The 21,213-nt window shown below is 44.8% G+C and overlaps 1 protein-coding gene across 2 annotated transcripts in view; it reads right to left on the bottom strand.

The window, feature by feature from the left end:
* The window catches only part of LOC126236166 (ski oncogene), a 666,701-nt gene that overhangs the window by 286,902 nt on the left and 358,586 nt on the right, over nt 1–21,213 (bottom strand). For both annotated transcript variants that reach the window (XM_049945259.1, XM_049945260.1), the window contains exon 2: nt 14,800–14,916. In XM_049945259.1, coding sequence (XP_049801216.1) covers nt 14,800–14,916 — 117 coding nt within the window. The remainder of the gene's footprint in view (nt 1–14,799; nt 14,917–21,213) is intronic.

Raw genomic sequence — 21,213 nt, 5'->3', positions numbered from 1 at the left:
GGTCCAGACTTCCTCTTTATGGACGATACTGCCCGTTCGTAACGAGGTGTTTGGTACAGGAATTTCTTGGAGGTAAAGACATCCGTCGCATGACCAGGCCAGCGAAGTCCCTGTATCTGAGTCCTACACAACACGAAAATGTTCAAATGTGTGTGAAATCTTATGGGACTTAACTGCTAAGGTCATCAGTCCCTAAGCTTACACACTACTTGACCTAAATTATCCTAAGGACAAACACACACACCCATGCCCGAGGGAGGACTCGAACCTCCGCCGGGGCCAGCCGCACAGTCCATGACTGCAGCGCCTCAGACCGCTCGGCTAAACCCGCGCGGCCTGACTTTAAGAAAATAGGGTTCGAGCAATCCACGTTATCCTCATGTGAGGATACCTACACAAGCAGTTACAATATTTTCAGCGAAAGTGGTGTTCTACAAGATTGACAAACATTGATCGCAGTTCGTTGTCTACCACTTCGAGCCTCTCGTCTTACCACCGACACATGATCCTTTCGTTAGACAATAAGTTGATATCGCGCGGGCGGACAGCACATCGAATCAGAACGCCTCCTGTACACGAGTCTTCGGCTGCTTTGTCGGCTGTATTATTTACCCATGTGCCAATGTGTACCGACAGCCAGCAGAAAACCGCCTCTCCGCCTTGGACGGTCTGGATCATTTTTTATACTGGTTAAAATTGCTGTACATATTTCAGATCACTGGGAGAATAAGAGACAATGAGAAACTTAATACTACGATGGCGGATGGGAATGCCACCTGGTCCAGAAAAACGTGCCCGTCTAAGCCTTCCTCAAGCTGTGGACTGTCAAGACAACTGCAAGGGTGGCACTGACATGTGAGTTGGTATCAGTGAACGTAAGCCTGCAGGAAGCTGCAGACGCGGCACGTGCGAGGAGTCACGACCGGGCGCTGAACCCGGTGCTGGCTGACGGCGCCTCTGCGGGCGGACTGGGTCACCGCCACAGCACGCCGCCGCCGCCGCCGCCGCCGGCCCGCGATCAATGTGGCTGCCGCCCGTCTAGACGCGCTTCCCCTCCCCCGCCTTCGCCCCCTCCCATACCGCGCCCCACCAGCCGCCGCCGCCGCCGCCGCCGCCGCAGAGTATCGACCCGCCACGCCGCGCCGCCTGGGTCACCGCTGCTCCCCACTACCGCCCCCGCCACACGCCTACCCTACTGCACCAGCTACATTCGCACTCACCCTTCTCCCCCTGCCTTTGTTGCCACTCGCACATTCTCTTGCACTCGTGATAAAAACACAGGAAGGGTGACAATTAGTGGCATACACAACATCCATCAATTGCAAGCTTGTACCACAGACAATGTCCAGACACATATTCGACTGATTGCGCAATAATCACTCACGGACGGCAGGTGGTAGCACTAGCAGTGGAGGGTATCAAAAGCATGTCGAGGGGACGCGGGAAACAGTGCAGTCGTCGTCGTAATGCGGAAAAGGGAATGATTATCTGACGTCCAAAGGGGCCGATCATTGCCTTTCGGGAGAAGGGTGGAAGCATTTCCGAAACGGCTAAGTGTGTTAACTGTCAGCGTGCTGCGGTGGTTTAAGTACCCGTGCATGGCAAAATGGCGCTATCCATAACCGGCACCGAGGCAGCTGTGGTACACCACGGCCCATAGACGACAGGGGTGAACGAGGGCAACGGAGATGTGTGTGGGCGAACAGACGAGCAATTGTTGAGCACAACTGACCGCCCAGATGAACCGTGGGGCTACCAAAAGTGTCTCCTCAACGGCCGTTCAGCGAACACTGCTGCTTATGGGCCTCTGCAGCAGGCGCCTGGTTCACGAACCCATGCTGACTGCCGCTTGTCTGCGACGAAAGCTGCTATTTACACGCCAATACTGCGACTGGGCGTCCACTGAGTGAGGGTACAGACACATTGCAACAATCGCTATGAGGAATGTTTTCGTGGAATTCCCTGTCTGATCCTGTCATTCTGGAAGGCTCAATGGATCAACATCTTGGAGACCATTTCCACCTCTTTTTTCGCGTCATGTAAGAAGGCGGCCCAATTTTCAACCGTTCTGCGCATATCCCTCCACCAACCACTGGCGGTCAATAATATTCATTCTGTATCCGAGCGGCTAGCAGAGAGTTACAGCTACAGACCGAGAATCTTGCTCCTACATGCTGCACTGTTGCCGTAGCTCGCGACAACCGAATTATTCATTCAACTATCAATTTTCTTGTTTCCTATTTTTTCTTGCAGCAGTATAGCTATGAATGTGTATCTTGTAAATATTTAAGACGCGGCACGCGTATAATTAATAAGTTTTTGGAAATAAAGAATTTAAAAAGAAATTTAAGAGCGATTTTTAAAAAAAAGTCAGGTGACGGCAATAAACGTGAAGTGCTTCACACGCAGGCGAGGTGGATAATTAACGGCATTTACAACTTTTTCAAACGTGAATTTAAAAGCAGGTCTACTACTGTTGACATTGGAAAACACAAGAACGGACTCCAGAACCATGTGGTGTCGACCAACTGCAAAGAGAATTGTAAAGGAAAGTATGAACTGTAGGAACCGTAGAAACAGTTGGTGTCGTGTCGCCTGGAAAGCATCGAAATCGCAAAGAACCTGTAATACAAATGAATAGTTTTAACAACGATGTTTTAAAGTGCTCCATGTGAATGATGAATGCCCCACACAACAAAAACGTGTTACAGTTATGCAGGCTTCAATCGTAAGCGGTTCGCCAAGTTAAAGAATTTTAGAAGACGTTACTATATCCCATATAAAGATTAATGATACAAGAGCAGGAGGTAGTTCAATAGTGTATTAACTTGATGAACCATTGGTTAATTATCATTCAAAGATGATCTGCTGGAAAATGAGTGATGGTACTGGCCTTTTTAAAGTTCTCATAGGGATAGGTTCTCGGATAATTATTCTGCATGCTGACTCTTCTTCTGGTTTTATTTCTGAGAATAAATTCGTATGTACGTGCAAGAAAAACAGAAGTAATTACCATTCGGCAATGAACGCTATCAGTTTATTGACGTGATTCACAATTCTTATCATACCTTGCTTCGAAGTCGGTCGCTGCCAGTTATAATTCAACTCTTGTAGAGGAAAAATCAAGTACAAACACCAAAAAAGCGAATATTTTTTCCCGGCTTAAAAATAAAAATATTGAGCACCGTATAAACCAGACTCGTGCCGATCTCCTGCAGCTCGTTAATTTATACTGTATAAGTCACGTGACACAACGTACAAATTTGACTTCCTTGCACGCGAATGGGATCACACAGTTTTGCGTTTTACCCGCGTATCACTGTCATCGTAGCCCCATGGAATTAATTTGGCAAAGGGTGTTAAGGCTCAGTAGCAGAAGAAAACAAAACATTCAAGATAACATACAGTGAATCGCTTGTGCATGAGGCAACAGACAACATCCCACCTCTGGCGTGGGCACAGACTGTGTGTGTGGCATGCTGAAAAGCTTCAGAAAGAAGAACAGGGAAGTGATGTTGGATATAAGCCTTTAACCTATCAGAAGTGATGGTCGATATAAGCCTTTAACCTATCATCGTAAATTTAAAATCAGATTGTTCAGAAATAGACTCAAATAGAAGTGACAATGGTATTACAATGTAGACTTTGGAACAAAGTAATATTATTTCTTAGTTTTAAAGGCTCGTGGCTTAAAAAATGTGTTTGTCAACATATCAGTTGCATACACAATAATGAGAACTTGCTAGCCTTTTTTATTAGGACTTTGTATCCTTTTAATTATGCAGACTATAATGTTCAACATATTTCCCAAAGAGAAGTTAAGCTTGTCCCACCATGTTTTAAACCTCGTCACTTTCAAGGCACGAACTGGAAAGACCCTAAAATGACAGTCACTGTTACTTGTCGAGATATCGGTGGTTTTCGATGTTATCGGTGAGATTCCCTGGGGTCATTCGCAGATGGCCGTTAATTGATTGCTTGTTCAATGGATTATAAATGCGGTCTCACACTGCAATATCGAGAACGTGTTAGTTTACACTCCCAATGCCCGTTAACAACGAAAAATACAACTTATTGATCATTTTTATGATGGTCTTTTACATTAGTATTTTCTACCACTAATTCTTTTTTACACGCACTAATTACACTTAACTATGGTCAAACACACACACACACACACACACACACAAACACAAACACCTTACACATTTTTAATAATATTGAGCAGAAGCAGCTGTCAAGCAAATATGATTTCGGTTTGTGCTTGAAGTTAATTTGATGTATTAAATTTTTACAAGCAGTTTCAACGTCGTTTTGAGAAAAATTGTACTTCACTTTGAGTAAATCTGTGGAACAGTGCACGTGAATTATTATTTCTCTCATGACGATTGATCGAAATTGGTTTTAATATTTATTATTCCCCTCATGGATTTGAAGGTACAGTAAGCAAACGAGCCTGACTATTATCCGCAGCAATGCAGTTCGGCAATGTGGACTTCGTTTGTCCGCTCTCTGCTGCAATCTATAGGACCACCCCGATCTGGCTGTAAACGCCACGCGTCCTTAAGCGGGAAACCTAGCGCACTGGAGTCAGCATGGCTCAACATCCCTGCCCGTACCTTCCAGAACCTCACTGACTCCTTTCCTGGACGTCACGCAGCGGACCGCGCTGCGAAAGGTGGTTATTCGGGCCTCTAACAGTCACATTAATGTGACTGGACAGTGTAGTATACAAGCACCAGTACCATGTAGAATCTAGAATTAACAAGACTAGCATATTAACATACCTTAATAAGTAACCTTGGGAGGCACAGCACACGAATGTTGGACTCGAGGTCACATTCCGAGACCTTCTCCCAGGGCAGCCCAAGTGAATGAACATCTAATACTCAATCTACCTTATCTTCTTTTACCGCTCTTCTTATTCAATTTTTTTCTTTTATCATTTCCTATTTTCAGTTTCATGTACAAAAGTTTTATACGTATAACACGGCTGCCATTTACACAAAGACGCAAGACAACTCCACGTGGTACTGCAAGGACAATGGAGCCCGCGGCGTCAACTAGGTGCATTGAGAGGTACGCAGTTGGAGTCTTTGGTTCCGGCTAAGTGTATTGCTGGAACATTACGGCCCACACAAAACTAGCTGACCCTAGTAGTCCAAATGCAGCGTGAAAAACAAAATGTAACATACTCTTGCATTGCCGAGCCACACTACCACATAGGTCTTAATTTGAGGGTGAAGTTTCTGAGAATGTGCGTTTGGAGCACAGCATTGTTTAGTAGTGAAGCTTGGATTGTGGGAACACCGGAAAGAAGAGAACTGAAGCGTTTGAGACGTGGTGGTACAGAAGGATGTTAGAAATTCAGTGGAATGATGACATAAGGAATGAGGAGGTTCTCCACAGAATCGGTACAGAAAGAAAGATACAGAAAACACTGACAACAAGAAGGAACAAGATGATAGGATATGTGTTAACAAATTAGATAGTAACTTCCATGATACTAGAGGGGGCTACAGAGGGTAAAAATAGCAGGGGAAGACAGCGATTAGAATACGAGCAATAAATACTTGAGAATGATGGATGCAACTGCAACACTCAGATGAGGAGATTGGTATTAATGAGCAGTTCGTGGCGGATCGCGTCAATCCGATGAGGAGACTGATGGAGGGAAAAAAAAAGAGAGGGAGACGGTAACATACAGTTGGGAAGTAGTTTCGCAATAATTCTGACAAGTATATGCACGCATTTCGTATACAGCTGTCAAAGGCATACGTAAAGATTTATCCGCCTTCTAAAAAGGTAATCACCAGCCTTCAGTGATTGAAAGAAGGTTGCAGTTCTCCGCGGATAAGACAGTGAGATCCGCACACGCAAGTGCCTTGCCCCTTCCGCAAGCCTTTTACCCTCTTCGTTATCCCTGAGCTCAGACGGTAGAATACTACGACTGACCCTGGTCTAAATTTTCGGCTGCTGAAGTTGGAACTGCGAAGGGAAATGTCAGTCACGATAGCCGTGGAATATCGATCCGTACAAATGAATTACAGGGTAGCCAGGCATACTAATGTGTCTTGTGAAATTGCGAATGCCAACTTGGCAAAAGCGGCTCTGAGATGTTTGATGGATAGTCCATCTAATGTCGTTCTCGCTGCACGACGTACGTCAACAGTACAATGCTGAAGTGCGTCTAGAATTTACAGAATATATAACAGGTTACGCAGAGAGTAAAATACGTACGAAGCTATGTTTGGCTTACTAATAACTGTGTCATTTGACCGAGAAACAATACTACAAAAGAACACGAGAACGTCTATGTTTATCAACTAGACAGCATTAAAATTTTGCCATTTACCGACCTATGCAGACAGCACATCAAACTAATACTTTTTTGCCTCTAAACAACATTATTCACCTTTTGAAATTTTACTGCCATTTAAAATAACACACGTAAGGATGTTGACTCTCTGGTATTTATTAGATACGCCACACTGCAAAAATATCTTGTCATTTTCAGGATCCAGAGGAAGTCACGTCACTGACTACCTTTCTAAATTATCTACTGCTACTTATTCATCTATTGTAGCGAAAATGTGGCTAAAATATAAGAGAAAAGAACTCTCTGATAAGTAAAAGCATCTTTCTTCAATAGGAAACAGGAATCCATCTCACAGAATTGCAGATATTAAAAGATTATGTATCCGTCTGCTGTTTTCTTTACAGACGTTCAGCATACATACACAAACAATTGAGAAAAAAAATATTCATGATTCCTTCACCGCCAAATAAAGTTTTGTTTAAAGAACAATATTTCAGGCGTGTAGGGGGTTGTTCTACTAGCATTATAACTGCAATTTAACTCGATGTGAACGATGAAGAAATAGTTATCGTGCAGATTTAAATTTGATACTAATCAGTAAATAAGATATCATTATTATAATATGCATTCCTCATATAATTTTCTTATTATTATTATCAGTAAATTAATTTCATTAAGAAAAAGGAATTGAAGTGAAGAGGCATCAAGGAATAACGAATTTGGTAATGAAAGGAAGTGCAACGAGGTAAAAGTTGTAGAAGGAGAATCGGAAATGAATACAGCAAACAGGTTCAAATACACTCCTGGAAATGGAAAAAAGAACGCATTGACACCGGTGTGTCAGACCCACCATACTTGCTCCGGACACTGCGAGAGGGCTGTACAAGCAATGATCACACGCACGGCACAGAGGACACACCAGGAACCGCGGTGTTGGCCGTCGAATGGCGCTAGCTGCGCAGCATTTGTGCACCGCCGCCGTCAGTGTCAGCCAGTTTGCCGTGGCATACGGAGCTCCATCGCAGTCTTAAAACTGGTAGCATGCCGCGACAGCGTGGACGTGAACCGTATGTGCAGTTGACGGACTTTGAGCGAGGGCGTATAGTGGGAATGCGGGAGGCCGGGTGGACGTACCGCCGAATTGCTCAACACGTGGGGCGTGAGGTCTCCACAGTACATCGATGTTGTCGCCAGTGGTCGGCGGAAGGTGCACGTGCCCGTCGACCTGGGACCGGACCGCAGCGACGCACGGATGCACGCCAAGACCGTAGGATCCTACGCAGTGCCGTAGGGGACCGCACCGCCACCTCCCAGCAAATTAGGGACACTGTTGCTCCTGGGGTATCAGCGAGGACCATTCGCAACCGTCTCCATGAAGCTGGGCTACGGTCCCGCACACCGTTAGGCCGTCTTCCGCTCACGTCCCAACATCGTGCAGCCCGCCTCCAGTGGTGTCGCGACAGGCGTGAATGGAGGGACGAATGGAGACGTGTCGTCTTCAGCGATGAGAGTCGCTTCTGCCTTGGTGCCAATGATGGTCGTATGCGTGTTTGGCGCCGTGCAGGTGAGCGCCACAATCAGGACTGAATACGACCGAGGCACACAGGGCCAACACCCGGTATCATGGTGTGGGGAGCGATCTCCTACACTGGCCGTACACCACTGGTGATCGTCGAGGGGACACTGAATAGTGCACGGTACATCCAAACCGTCATCGAACCCATCGTTCTACCATTCCTAGACCGGCAAGGGAACTTGCTGTTCCAACAGGACAATGCACGTCCGCATGTATCCCGTGCCACCCAACGTGCTCTAGAAGGTGTAAGTCAACTACCCTGGCCAGCAAGATCTCCGGATCTGTCCCCCATTGAGCATGTTTGGGACTGGATGAAGCGTCGTCTCACGCGGTCTGCACGTCCAGCACGAACGCTGGTCCAACTGAGGCGCCAGGTGGAAATGGCATGGCAAGCCGTTCCACAGGACTACATCCAGCATCTCTACGATCGTCTCCATGGGAGAATAGCAGCCTGCATTGCTGCGAAAGGTGGATATACACTGTACTAGTGCCGACATTGTGCATGCTCTGTTGCCTGTGTCTATGTGCCTGTGGTTCTGTCAGTGTGATCATGTGATGTATCTGACCCCAGGAATGTGTGAATAAAGTTTCCCCTTCCTGGGACAATGAATTCACGGTGTTCTTATTTCAATTTCCAGGAGTGTATATGTAGGTTGCAGTAGTTATTCAGCGATTACGAGGCTTGCTCAGGACAGACTACGTACTGCATACTAAATATCTGCATATTTATATAGGATGTTTCGAGGTCCATAGGGAACAACTTTTGTTGGAGAAAAAATGTTGCCGGCCGGAGTGGCCGAGCGGTTCTAGGCGCTTCAGTCTGGAACCGCGCGACCGCTGCGGTCGCAGGTTCGAATCCTGCCTCGGGCATGGATGTGTGTGCTGTCCTTAGGTTAGTTAGGTTTAAGTAGTTCTAAGTTCTAGGGGACTGATGACCTGAGAAGTTGAGTCCCATAGTGCTCAGAGCCAAAAAATGTTCGCTCACGTTTCCCACCATCACCAGGGTTCCATTGGTATTTGGCGACCCTGGGATGACAAGGTTTTACCGAAGCAGTGGGTTCGACTAACTAGGAGTGCAACGTACCACCAGTTCAATAAACTGACAGAATGAGTGCATGTAAGCGGTAAAAGGTACTTTAGAAGCGAAGCGGGAAGTACGAGGGCTGTCCGGAAGGTAATGTCCGATAGGTCGCAGAATGGAGACTACACCAAAACTCCATCGAAGCTTTGTATTGATGTAATGGGCAGTGTCTCTAGTATGCCTATCGACCGCATCACGTCGCTCTCTTCAGACGCACAGAGTACGCATGTGAAGATGCCCAGAACTACAGTCTTCCGACAAGTACGGGTGGCCGCTGTGAGGTTTCGCCTGATTTCATGCAACCCCACGTAACATACCTGTCATGCGTCTTCTTCTTCACGACAATTCTCAGCCGCACACGGCAAGGACAATGAGGACCCACCTGCAATGTTTTCGATAGGAAGTATTTGCTCACCGACCTTACAGCCCAGACTTGGCTCTCACTGATATTCATCTCTGCTTACATAAACCGCTGGCTACGAAGACAACATTTTGGCATACACAACGAACTGCAGACCAGCGTACAGAAGTGGCGTAAAATACAGGCAGATGTCTTCTATGAAGAGAGGTTTGAAAGTTCGTACAGCGCTACGACAAGCGGCGGCTATGTAGAGAATTAGCTGCAATGTGTAGCAAACTGCTGCAAATAAAAAGTTTTTCATTTCATTGTTGTTTCCATTTTGAGACCGATTGGACCTTTCTTTCCGAATAACTCTCGTGGAATTGGATCTGCTTGGCGCTTTTACAGGGTAACGATATGAAATAAAATCGTCGTAACTTCTGATCGGTTTGCGTTAGGACGTTCAAACTGCGCGGTTGGCCGCGGGACATGGTGGGAATTAGTATGCGTTGTATGGTTTGGTTCAGCAAGAAAGTCCACTTTCATTTGGATGGGTTCGTCAATAGACAAAATTGGCGCATTTGGGGGACTGAGAGACCGCATTTCGCAAGTCTTTTCCCCATCGACGGGTGACTCTGTGGTGTGCAATGTCCAGCCACAGAATAATCGGTGCAATATTTCTTGATGGCACGGTGACAAGATGTGGTTCATGCGAGACGGAACTCGACCCCATTGAAGCAGGAGGGAGGAGCACTTTGGCGACCGCGTTCTGGCTCTGAGGATTGGCCGGCATATTCTCCGGATCTGAACACATGCGAATACTTTTTGTGGAGGCTACATTAAAGACAAGGTGTAGAGCAATGACCCCAAAACCATTGCTGAGTTGAAAACAGCCATTGAGGAGGTCATTGACAGCATCGATGTTCCGACACCTCAGCGGGTCAAGCCGCCTCCAGGTGCATTACAAGTCTTAACAGGCGCCTAATGTTGCTGGGAAGCGTCAGCGAACAGTTTGCCTCCAACAACAGTTGTTCTCTATGACGAGATCTGTCAGTCATAGGCGTTTGTTGCAAAGGCTATGCAAGATTCTGTATATGTCTATATAGGTATAAGTTTACTTTATTCCTCAATCGAAGGAACAGTCGAGCTCCGTGGGTAAATGGGATGTACGGGCGCTACGCAAAAGAAATGAACCTGCTGCTGCGAATTTTTATACACACTGACTTCAGAGTAGGATCCATTTGAGCCCATTTACGTCTGCTTTGTATCTTCCAAGTTTCTGCGAATTGTTTTCCGGGAGGCTGCGCAAGAGCTTGTGATATCAGCGCCCTGGAAGGGTCGTGAGGCAGTCAGCCTAGTTTCACGTCATTAACGTTTTTGTGCTTTCTTCTCGTATCAGTCTATTAGGTAGTTTGATAGATTCTATCTGTGTCGACCACTCCTGTCAAATATCGCAAAATACTTTTGTTCCTAAAAAATTAAACAAGAAACAAGTCGTTTCTGTTCTGTCTGTGTTCCTGCATGGACGCAAAAACGATATTGCAGGAATAAAATAATATGGAGAGTTGTATAACTGATGCGGCTGTTTTTGTTGAAATTTTGCTGTATTTAAGAATACTTGCAGCTGCCACCGCTTTTGAAGAACTTTTTAACATTCCGCCACTATAAAGGAACGGTAAAAGGTTTCATATTGTTTGGGAGTGGCGAGTTGGAATGTTATAATCTATGCCGTTTTTGTGTTCCAGTGGAACGGAAGGACATGGCTGTAGTAAGCTGCTCGTCCACTGACACTGAGTCGATCTAGCAGGACGAAATTTGTCATAGTTCAAGGCCACACCTTAAGATTATGATAAATAGCTCTTAATAATGTGGGCAGTCTCTCTCTCTCTTTTGTGTGTGTGTGGGGGGGGGGGGGGGGTGACCAAACTGCTGAGTTCATCGGTCCCTAGCCTTACATACTACTTAATCTAAAGACAACGCGCACACACACATGCCCGAGGGAGGACTCGAACCTCTGACGGAGAGAGCCGCGCGAACCGTGGCAAGACACCTCAGACCACGCGGCCCTCCCTCTGATCTGATATACCTGTGACGACTGGCGGTGCACCGTATTCCCCTCAGCCTACTTTTATTTGAAAATAATGACATGAGATCCATGCAGGAGTGCTGTCTTTATCTTTGAGTCAGGTCGGTAATGTAAATTTCGTCATCAATTTCTGTACGTTCGTCATCAATTGCTGTACAGTGTGTAGACTCCAGGTGAAGAAATGGTACCCACAAAGAGCACGTTTACAGGAATCTCTGTTCACAGGTTAGGAGGCTGTATTATCCACCGAATACACACCTACGATATCCGAAGACTTATGTATCAGCTATTAGAGAAGGCCCTCAAATTAATCACGTGCGAATGGAGTGTGCTGGTACGGACAACTGGCGTCGTACTTGAAGACAGAACGTAATTTTACCGGCTGTCGCTGTTGCTGGACAACTTCACATTAAAGGGAAGATGTTGAACCATATTATCGTAAGAAAATGCTCTCATTTGAAGTCCCTGACGGACGACTATAGAGATCTTCACAACGCTTCAGCCGCACGCTGTTGAAATTAGCGGTCGCTGTTTCGTCGGGGATGTGGAACAGTGACAAAAGACCAAACTAAAATCGCGCTGTATCATTCAGAAAGACTCTCGCGCAAATACTCATCAAGATGGACTAAAGAAAGGACGAAATCTTGTCTGGTGGTCACGGGGAAAAAGTTGTCTCGCCGTGTTCATGGAAGTACACACCAGGAAGCGGCAAGTAAAGGATACATAGCGAACTGCGAGTGCGACGTCAAGTTTTCCGCCCAGCCCCCCCGGATGCACCATTTTCTCCGGTTGAATATCGACTGCTTTCACCGCTCCACCCGCAGCTGCAGGCCCGGGCCACGCTTTCTCCTCATCTGCACCCAAACCTGTTTTACGGTGGGGAGAGCAGCCTATCGAAAACTGCAACGTCCTGGCTCGCACTAACGCAGCCGCCTCGAAAACGCTCTGTCAGCCTCATAAACGCCACAGGATGACGTCAAATATCAATTTTCGTTCTACTTTTCAAATATACAACAGCTACGCACACAGAAACAAGTAAGATGGGCTAGGCATAGTTTTTAAGCGGTTTCACTTATCGCAGTAACCTCCCTTATCTTGCCCAGAAAGTAATGCACCGCATTTTTCTTTCCTCAGCCGAAAACAACGCTCGAAAGCGAAACATTACGTATGTATTATTTGAAGTCTCCTGAGTAAGCGCGCCAGCGTCTGCAGGTGATGTACGTAACAAGCACCGTGCCATCATTGAATTTCTCACTGCACAGAAAGAAACTGTGGGGAATATTCGCAAACGCTTGTGCAAAGTGTATGGAGCATCTGCTGTCGACAGAAGTACAGTTAGTCGCTGGGCACGGAGGGTGAGGTCATCAGAAGGCGGTTCGGCGGAGCTCCACGATTTTCAGCAGTCAGGGAGACCATCCACGGCTGTCACACCTGACACACCTAACCTAGCCTCCTCGGACTTGCACTTCTATTAAAGAATGCCATTTGTGGAAGACATTTTGAAGACGATGAGGAGGTGATTCACACAGTGAGGCACTGGCTCCGCCACTAGAACAAGATTGGTGCCGACACGGCATACGAGGCCTTTTTTCGCGCTGGAGGAAGGCCATAGACGGGATGGAGATTACGTGGAAAAATAGGATGTGTAGATAAAACACCATTCTTTTGTGTGTGTAATTCTAATTATGTTCAGTAAAGAATTGTTGAAGAAACAATGCAGTGCATTGCTTTCTGGGCAGCCGTCGTAGTATACTGTCGAATATACTATTCAATGCTACCGTCGTCATTAAGATTTGATCAGTGGAGTAAAAATTCATAACTGAAAGAGGAATCCACCAACGAGATTCAGCATCACCTAAACTGTTCTCAACAGTCGTAGAGAAACACCACGAACGCTTCCGCGGCCGGTATTTACTTCTGTTAAAATGTCAGGACTGAGAGGCCGTGGTCGATGTTGTTGTTGTGGTCTTCAGTCCTGAGACTGGTTTGATGCAGCTCTCCATGCTACTCTATCCTGCGCAAGCTTCTTCATCTCCCAGTACCTACTGCTATCGACCTAGTGGTCGATATATAAAACTATTCACTGAAGGTTTGTCCCTGTCTGTGGGGGGCATCTTCAGCGATGAACACTGGCAAGTGCGTAGAATGCTGAAGCGACGCCGAATATAAGAGGCGTGTTCTGAAAGTAAGTACCGTTTTGAAATTCCGCCGAGGTCGGCATTTGGCGCATGCGCGCTGTATACCGCATTCCGTTGGCAAGTCACAGACGCAATTAGGGTCATTCGGTGTGTTTACGTTTGTCTGTATTTGAAATGCCTCCTCAGACTGACAATCCCGCCGATTGTGAAATACGCGTTGTGGTTCCTTTTATTAATGCTAAATGCGTGAAAGCGGCTGAAACTCATCGACAGATCAATGAAAACATTGTGAGCGATGGGATGTACAGAAATGGGTGAGAGCTTTTAAAGATGGTCGTACGAATATGCGTGATGAGAAACGAAGTGGGTGACTTTCAGTCATTACTGACATGTGTTACAGAACGTTGATGAAAAAGTGAGAGAGAACAGACACTACGATTTCTACGTTATGTGATGAGTTTCCTAAAGTGCCAAGAATATTGTTGTCTAATCACGCGTCAGATTTCTGCGAGGATGGTATTCGAAATTTGGTTGTACAACATGGTAAGTGCCTTAATATTGGTGGTATTTATGTAGAAAAGTAGATTAAAGTACAGGTTTTCATGTAAAAATAAAATTGCTAAGAACAGTCTAGCTGTTTTATTTTTATTTCGATACAGTACTTACTTAAAACAAACAGGCCTCGTACATGGGCACTGTGAGCTGGATAGAGGGCACAAAATTCGTCACATGATGCAGAATGCGTTAATTGTTTCAACAGTTAATTCCACTCATTGTGAAAAGTCGATGTACGTATTTTATTTCCTCTTCCATCCTGTTAAAATGATTGTAGTCTTTACAAATTTCTGCACCATCTCTAAATAAGCACCCCTGGCAATGTACTGTCTTGGCTGAGACTCTAGTCTCATGACATTCTATTACATGGTCTTCACACTATGAAATATGTTTAGCTATGGTCGACTTATTAATTTGACCAAAATAACAGTGGCTCTCGTGTTCAACTAAACGAATAAAGGCGATTTACATAATCGATCCAAATAAAGGTCAAAGTTATTATGTAAGTTGAGGATGTAGAATGAAAGTTAAGAGTTGTTGCACTTGTTACAGGTGTGAGTTTGCATAAGAAAAATTAAACGTCAACCACAAAAAAATTAAAATAAATTAAAAGAAACAATACGGTTAGTATGTGCAAATAACTTGCATTCAATAGAAAACAAAACGAATTAAAACTATAACGAAAAATAAGCAGTGTTGTTCACCTTGTACTTGTAGTGATGCAGCGGCTCATACCAGAATGGTTTGTGTCTTTTACCAAGCCTGCCACTAGCAGCGAGCACGGGATCGAATCCATACTCCGTCGCAGAAGTGGGTTTAAACTGCGAAATAAATAAACAAAATTCTTATAATCCCAACAATACAACATACAGAATATTTGATGCGATTTCAAATAATTTAGAGAATTAACTGTGGCCGACTATCCGTGCTACGTATGCTCCTGGGGGAGGACGGAATTTGGTACATCATTTCGTTCCCCTTTGCTTTTGTTTTTCCTCTCTAATCTTCGTACTTTCATGTAGCACAACAGAACACATAACAGAAGCAGATTAATAAACCAGATTTGAAATTAACTATCAACTTCAACTACAGTTTGGTGCTTTATGGCGGCCCCTGAGACGTAGTAGAAGTGTGACATTACATGAAGACGACTCGTGGACCGATTGGCAATCGTGAGAGAGGGCTCCGACAGCTCGCCGCGGTCAGCCAACCGACTAGGCTCGTGGCCGGACACCGGATGTAGGGATTTGCCCAGGACCGAGCGTGCGCGGTGGGATGAATGGCGGCGACGCCTCAGTATGGCAGCTAACGCTGAAGAAATGAAAGACGAGTCTTGTTATTTCAACGAATCTACGTTACGGATCTTACGAGGGTCATTCAACAATTAAAGAGACAAATTGGTCTGAAGAAAAAAAGCGTTTATTTTTACAATACTTTTTCTACATTTCAACATAATCCCATTGAACATTTATGCACTTGTTCCAACGGGCTACAAGCTCTTTTATTCCGGCTGCAAAGAACTCTTTATCTTGATGTTTGAACCAATTTCCCACAAACTCTTTCACGTCCTCGTTGTCCAGGAACCTCTTCCCATGTAATGCCTCCTTCAGTGCACCAAACAAATGGAAATCACTAGGTGCTAAATCAGGACTGTAAGGGGGATGAGCCAGTACTTCTTAGTCCATTTTGTCGATGGTTTCACGGGTTAGCTGAGCAATATGAGAACGTGCGTTGTCTTCCTGGAGAATCACACCTCTCCTCTGAGATCCACGACGTCTCTCTTTCACGGCTGGCTTCACCTTGTTTAAAAGCAAATCCGAGTCGTATTGGCTGTTCCTTGTCCGCTGCTCTTCGAGATAATCACAAAAAACTGTACCTTCAGAATCCCAAAACACCGTCAACATGACTTTTCCTGCTGAGGCTTGGGTTTTGAATTTTTTCTTTACAAGTGAGTTGAGGTGGTTCCACTCCATGCTTTGTATTTTTGATTCTGACTCATAATAGTGAACCCAAGTTTCATCACAAGTTAAAATTTTGTTGGGGAAGTGCTCGCCTTCTCTTTCATAACGTTCCTTTAGCACTGTGCACATTCTCAACCTTGTTTCCTTGTGCAGCCGTGTCAAATACTTTGGGACCCATCTTGCACATGTTTTGCGGTACTTCAGCTTGTTACAGATAATGTTATGAACTGTACCAGTACTAACCTTATCAAATACCATTTTCACAGTCACGGCGGTCGGCACGAGGGAGCTGAAACTGCAACTGGTCGGCCAGAACGGTGTTCGTCAGTCACTAAGTCGCGACCATTTTGGAACTGCTCTACACATTCAGATGCATACAACTTTCACCATAAATGTCCGGCAGTTCGTGGACTAGAGGCTAGCGTTGCAACCTCTGAAGCACGGGGTGCTGGGTTCGATTCCCGGCCGGGTTGGGGATTTTTTCTGCCCGGGGACTGGGCGTATGTGCTGTCCTCATCATTTCATCATCATTCTCATCATTCGTGACAGTGGCTCGATTGGACTGTGTAAAGAATTGGACTGTGTACAAATTGGGACTTTGTACGGGCGCTGATGACAGCGCAGTTGAGCGCTCCACAAACCAAACATCATCATTCACCATAAATTTTACGGACATTCTGAAGCATATATTCACTGGTTTCTCGCCTTCAGCAAGTAAAAAACGAATAACAGAACGTTGTTCAACTAATGTGGACGTTTCAAGCGGACTCACCATATTGAAAAGTATTTTTGAGGTTATAAGGAAAACAATATTGACACATCAGCTGATCAGCCATAAAAAGTATCAAACTTGCCCTACTAACAGTTTTTACCTCAGGCCAATTTGTCTCTTTAATTAATGACCATCGTACAAATGTGATACTGTTTTAGACAGTGGTGTGCGTGTGCTTGTGCGTGTGTGTGTGTGTCCTGACATTTATTAAAACAAACGAATGTGGATAAGAAGTAAAATTGTCGTACACGCATGCACTCAAAAGGCAGTGGTTATTCAGGAGAATGAACTGTAGTTTACATCATGCACTTTCGGACCTGGACCGTTTGCAGTTGACTGTCGTGAACTAATGTGCAGCTAAGTTACCTTTGTTCGCACTTTTTCTGTATCATTTAATCGTTTTTCATTTGAGTGCGTAATTTACGTGAGACCACCATACGCATACTTGTGAATATTATTGAATGAACATTTATTTGGTTTAAACTATGTTATTAAGCCAACAGAATTTACGAGGGCATGCTGATAAGTAATGCCTCTGAATTTTTATGTAAACACACTTAAAGTTTTTAAATAAAACGAATCTTTATTAACGCTCTACGTCTTTATTATTTATGTCTACATACATATTTCTCAACATAGTCACCCTGCGATGAACGCATGTCGCCGAACGGGGGAATAGTTTGCTTATATGGTCAGTGTAAATGTTTGACTTTGTCGAAGGATATACGACGTCGCTTCTGCTTGTACCGCTTCACCACTATGAAAGTGAAGTCCTTGAAGGTGTTCTTTAACTTTTGGACACAGAGAAAATGCAGACATTGGAACTGCATGAAGGATGATCGATGACAGTGAACCCAAGGCGTCCGATTTTTGCAGATGTGGCAGCGCTAGTGTGTGGTCTGGCATTGTCACGCTGATACATTACGAAACGGCTAATCCGGAGCACAGCACAGTTCCAGTCGAAGGTTGACTATCCAACGTCTTTCAGGCGTAACAGAAATTTGATTTTCAATATTTTATACAGTTTTTGACCAAATTTAAAAATCTGCCGTAATCTAATCATTAATATGTATAATCTTATGCTAAAGGTTTAACGCAGTATTAAATTTAGAAGCTGTGTCTACGGCGCGCGAAATTCCAACAAATTTTACAGATAATTTCAAACCTTTACGAAATATATTCTCGCTTACACTCTCCACAAAATTATGAAAGGAAAAAGAAATTTATCGCTTACTACATTTTCGCTGTTCATGCAATGAAACTGCAGCTTCACTCATGAAGTTTTAATTTATTACTTCTTTACTACTAAATCCATTCGTAACGCATTTTGCAGAACGTATCCACATATACTACTGAATGCACTTGCAATACTGTACGACAAATAGTTCAAGAGATATGACGTCACAAACACTGAGCTTCGTGAAAAACTAGCTTTTGCTTAAAACGGAGCGCAAATTATCTATACTGTAATCATTCATTGTTTGATACCGATTGTGAGAGCTCTCAGCTAATGCAAACAAACTTTAAACATAATTTCAAATCTTTTCTACACTTTCTTCTCACTTACATGCTTAGCGCCGAATGTTTAACACATTAATTCATTTGTAAAGTAATCTGGCGTTTGAAGCAGTTTATATATGAAAGTTCGGTTCTTCAATGAATCAAGGGTGGGAGGTTAACCGGAAAACGTACTAACCGCTCACGTAAAAAATGGTTCAAATGGCTCTGAGCACTATGGGACTTAACATCTTAGGTCATCAGTCCCCTAGAACTTAGAACTAGTTAAACCTAACTAACCTAAGGACATCACACACATCCATGCCCGAGGCAGGATTCGAACCTGCGACCGTAGCAGTCGCGCGGATCCGGACTGTGCGCCTAGAACGGCGAGACCACCGCGGCCGGCCCGCTCACGTAAAGGTGGCCCTTTTGTAGAGACTGCTGGGAGCAAAACCATGCGACCGGCTCGTAATACATTCTCTGCTGGAACAAGCTCCTCTTCTTATTCCTCTCACGACAGTCAGCTTTTATAAAAGAAACGAACAGGTAAAGGGTTAATACGTCGCATAAATGACACTTAAGTTGATGGTGAGTCGCTCGATGGATCAGGTACAGCCACTTCGTTCGTTTTCCTGAATAATAACTACTGTGCACAAACACCGCACACGAACCTACACTATTTTCCCAATTGCTACTTTATTTTATGTTGTTAGGTAGCTAAGGCTGACAATGAGCGTTAACATGCCGTAGCAACCAGAAGCCAGGCGAACCTAATCGATCTGTAAAGGGACAACCTTAAAGCGTGCGATTAGTAACCTTGGATATTAACAGTGTTGGGAGGACTGTAAAAGGTGCACTCAGCCTCGTGGTCCCAACTGTATAGCACTTGAATGAGAAGTAGCAGCTCCGAGGTCTAGAAAGCCGACAACGGCCGAGACAGCGGTGTGCTAACCGTCATACCCCTCCACACCACTTCCAAATGTGTGTAGCTTACAGACACCAATCATCTCAGTAACAAAACTATTTTCTCTTGGAAAGCCACCTCTCGTTATCCAATATCACCAATTGCGAATTTCGAGGTGCACGTACTAAATCATTTATTGCAAGTTATGAAAAGTTGCACTCTCACATCACTGCCTCCAGCGATACCTGACACACCTTTGTCTCCGATTACGAGTGTAAATTTCTACCAGCTGAGGTCTTCCTACTGCAGGGCGAGATATTTTGCGTAAAACCGTATACGAGATCTTGTGCTGATTGCCCCAAGGTACGAAAAAATACAATATGGATTTGCACACCACAGTACTGTGGATAGTCATTAATTAAACGACAATGAAGAAGAAAAATGAAGTGAAAAAGACAGATTGGGAGTTAAGTACGAATGCTTGCTACTGATGCAAATAACAAGAAGCTGGAGGCTTCTGAGAGCAGTAATCTGAGGGAGGCCGCAGTGGATCTTAGTTCACGTCTTTGGCATCGCTGTGCTGCCTGGATAATGGGGATCCGCTAGTGCCGGGGCGCATCGCGTATGTTTTATTCACGGCGGAAGTGCGGTTTCTTATCCGTCATTTTTTTATGTTTCCTCCGCAGTCGGCAGAGGCACAGCAAACTGCGGCACATGGAGCGTCCGTGGAAGAAATGGCTTCCCGTCTGTATTGTTGTGCTCGTGGAATGGAAACACAGCTTTTCCTGCCATTACCGAACAGTTTTGTGTTTTCGTCAGTGTTCCACTATCCTTTTGCATTGGGTCAAGAAGAAGGTGCACTGAGGTACACCAGGGGTTTACTCAGATTGTAACATCTATAAGGTTGTAAAATAATATACTGGAATAGTTACAGCAAATTTATTAGAAAAATTCACAATTTATACCTTTGTGTTACTTCCCTACACATTCACGTTTCAGTTTGAAATATTTTTGGTATCTGACAATAAGTTAAAAATTCCCTCTCCACAAAATTCGTCGCCCAAGAGTTTTGGAACATCATTACAAAAACCAACTTATGGCATTCTACTTATTTATACATTATCTTCCACAAAACATACTCTAAGACAAAAGAACCGACACACCACGAAGAAATTATCTGAATGAAACGGAAATTAGTACTTGTCATGTACATGCACAGACAAATATATGATTAAATTTTCAGAAAAATTGGATGATTTATTCGAGATAAAGAGCTTCGCAAATCGAATAATCAGTAACGTATTGATCACCTCTGGCCCTTATGCGAGCAGATATTTGGTTTGACACTGACTGATACAGTTATTAGATTTCTCCCTGAGGGATATCGCGCCAAATTCTGTCCAACTGCTGTGATAAATCGTCAAAACCGCGAGATGGTTGGAGGGCCCTGTCTATAAAGCTTCAAACATTATCAGTTGGATAGCGATCCGGCGACCTTTCTGGCCAAGGTAGGGTTTGGCAAGCAAGAAGACAAGCAAGAGGAAACTTTCGCCGTGTGCGTGCGGGCATTATCTTGCTGAAATGTAATCCCAGGACCGCTTGCCATGACGGGCAACTGAACGCGGCGTAGAATATCGTCGACATACCGCTGTGCTGTAAGGGTGTCGCAGATGACAGCCAAAGACGACCTGTTATGAAAAGAAATGGCACCCTCGACCAGCTCTCCTGCTTCTCGGCCCTCATGACGGGCGGAAGGTTGGCATCCCACCGCTATCCAGAGCATCCCCACACGGTGTGCGGACATTTGCCATGATTTTACCTGCTCCCAAGGGTTGGGTCTCTTGTCTCCCCCTCTTCCTCATCACTGGCCTCCCGACCCGCAGTAGAGGTACTTACTGAGCCTTTCCCCTGGTTTACTTAACATAGGACCATATTAGAGAGAGTTTCTAGAGAGAGTTTCGTTGTGGAAACTATTAAATGC

Source organism: Schistocerca nitens, chromosome 2 (genome assembly GCF_023898315.1).
Source record: "Schistocerca nitens isolate TAMUIC-IGC-003100 chromosome 2, iqSchNite1.1, whole genome shotgun sequence".
NCBI lineage: Eukaryota > Metazoa > Arthropoda > Insecta > Orthoptera > Acrididae > Schistocerca > Schistocerca nitens.
Note: the sequence above shows the minus strand (reverse complement) of the source record. Positions and strands in the feature narration are given on the sequence as shown.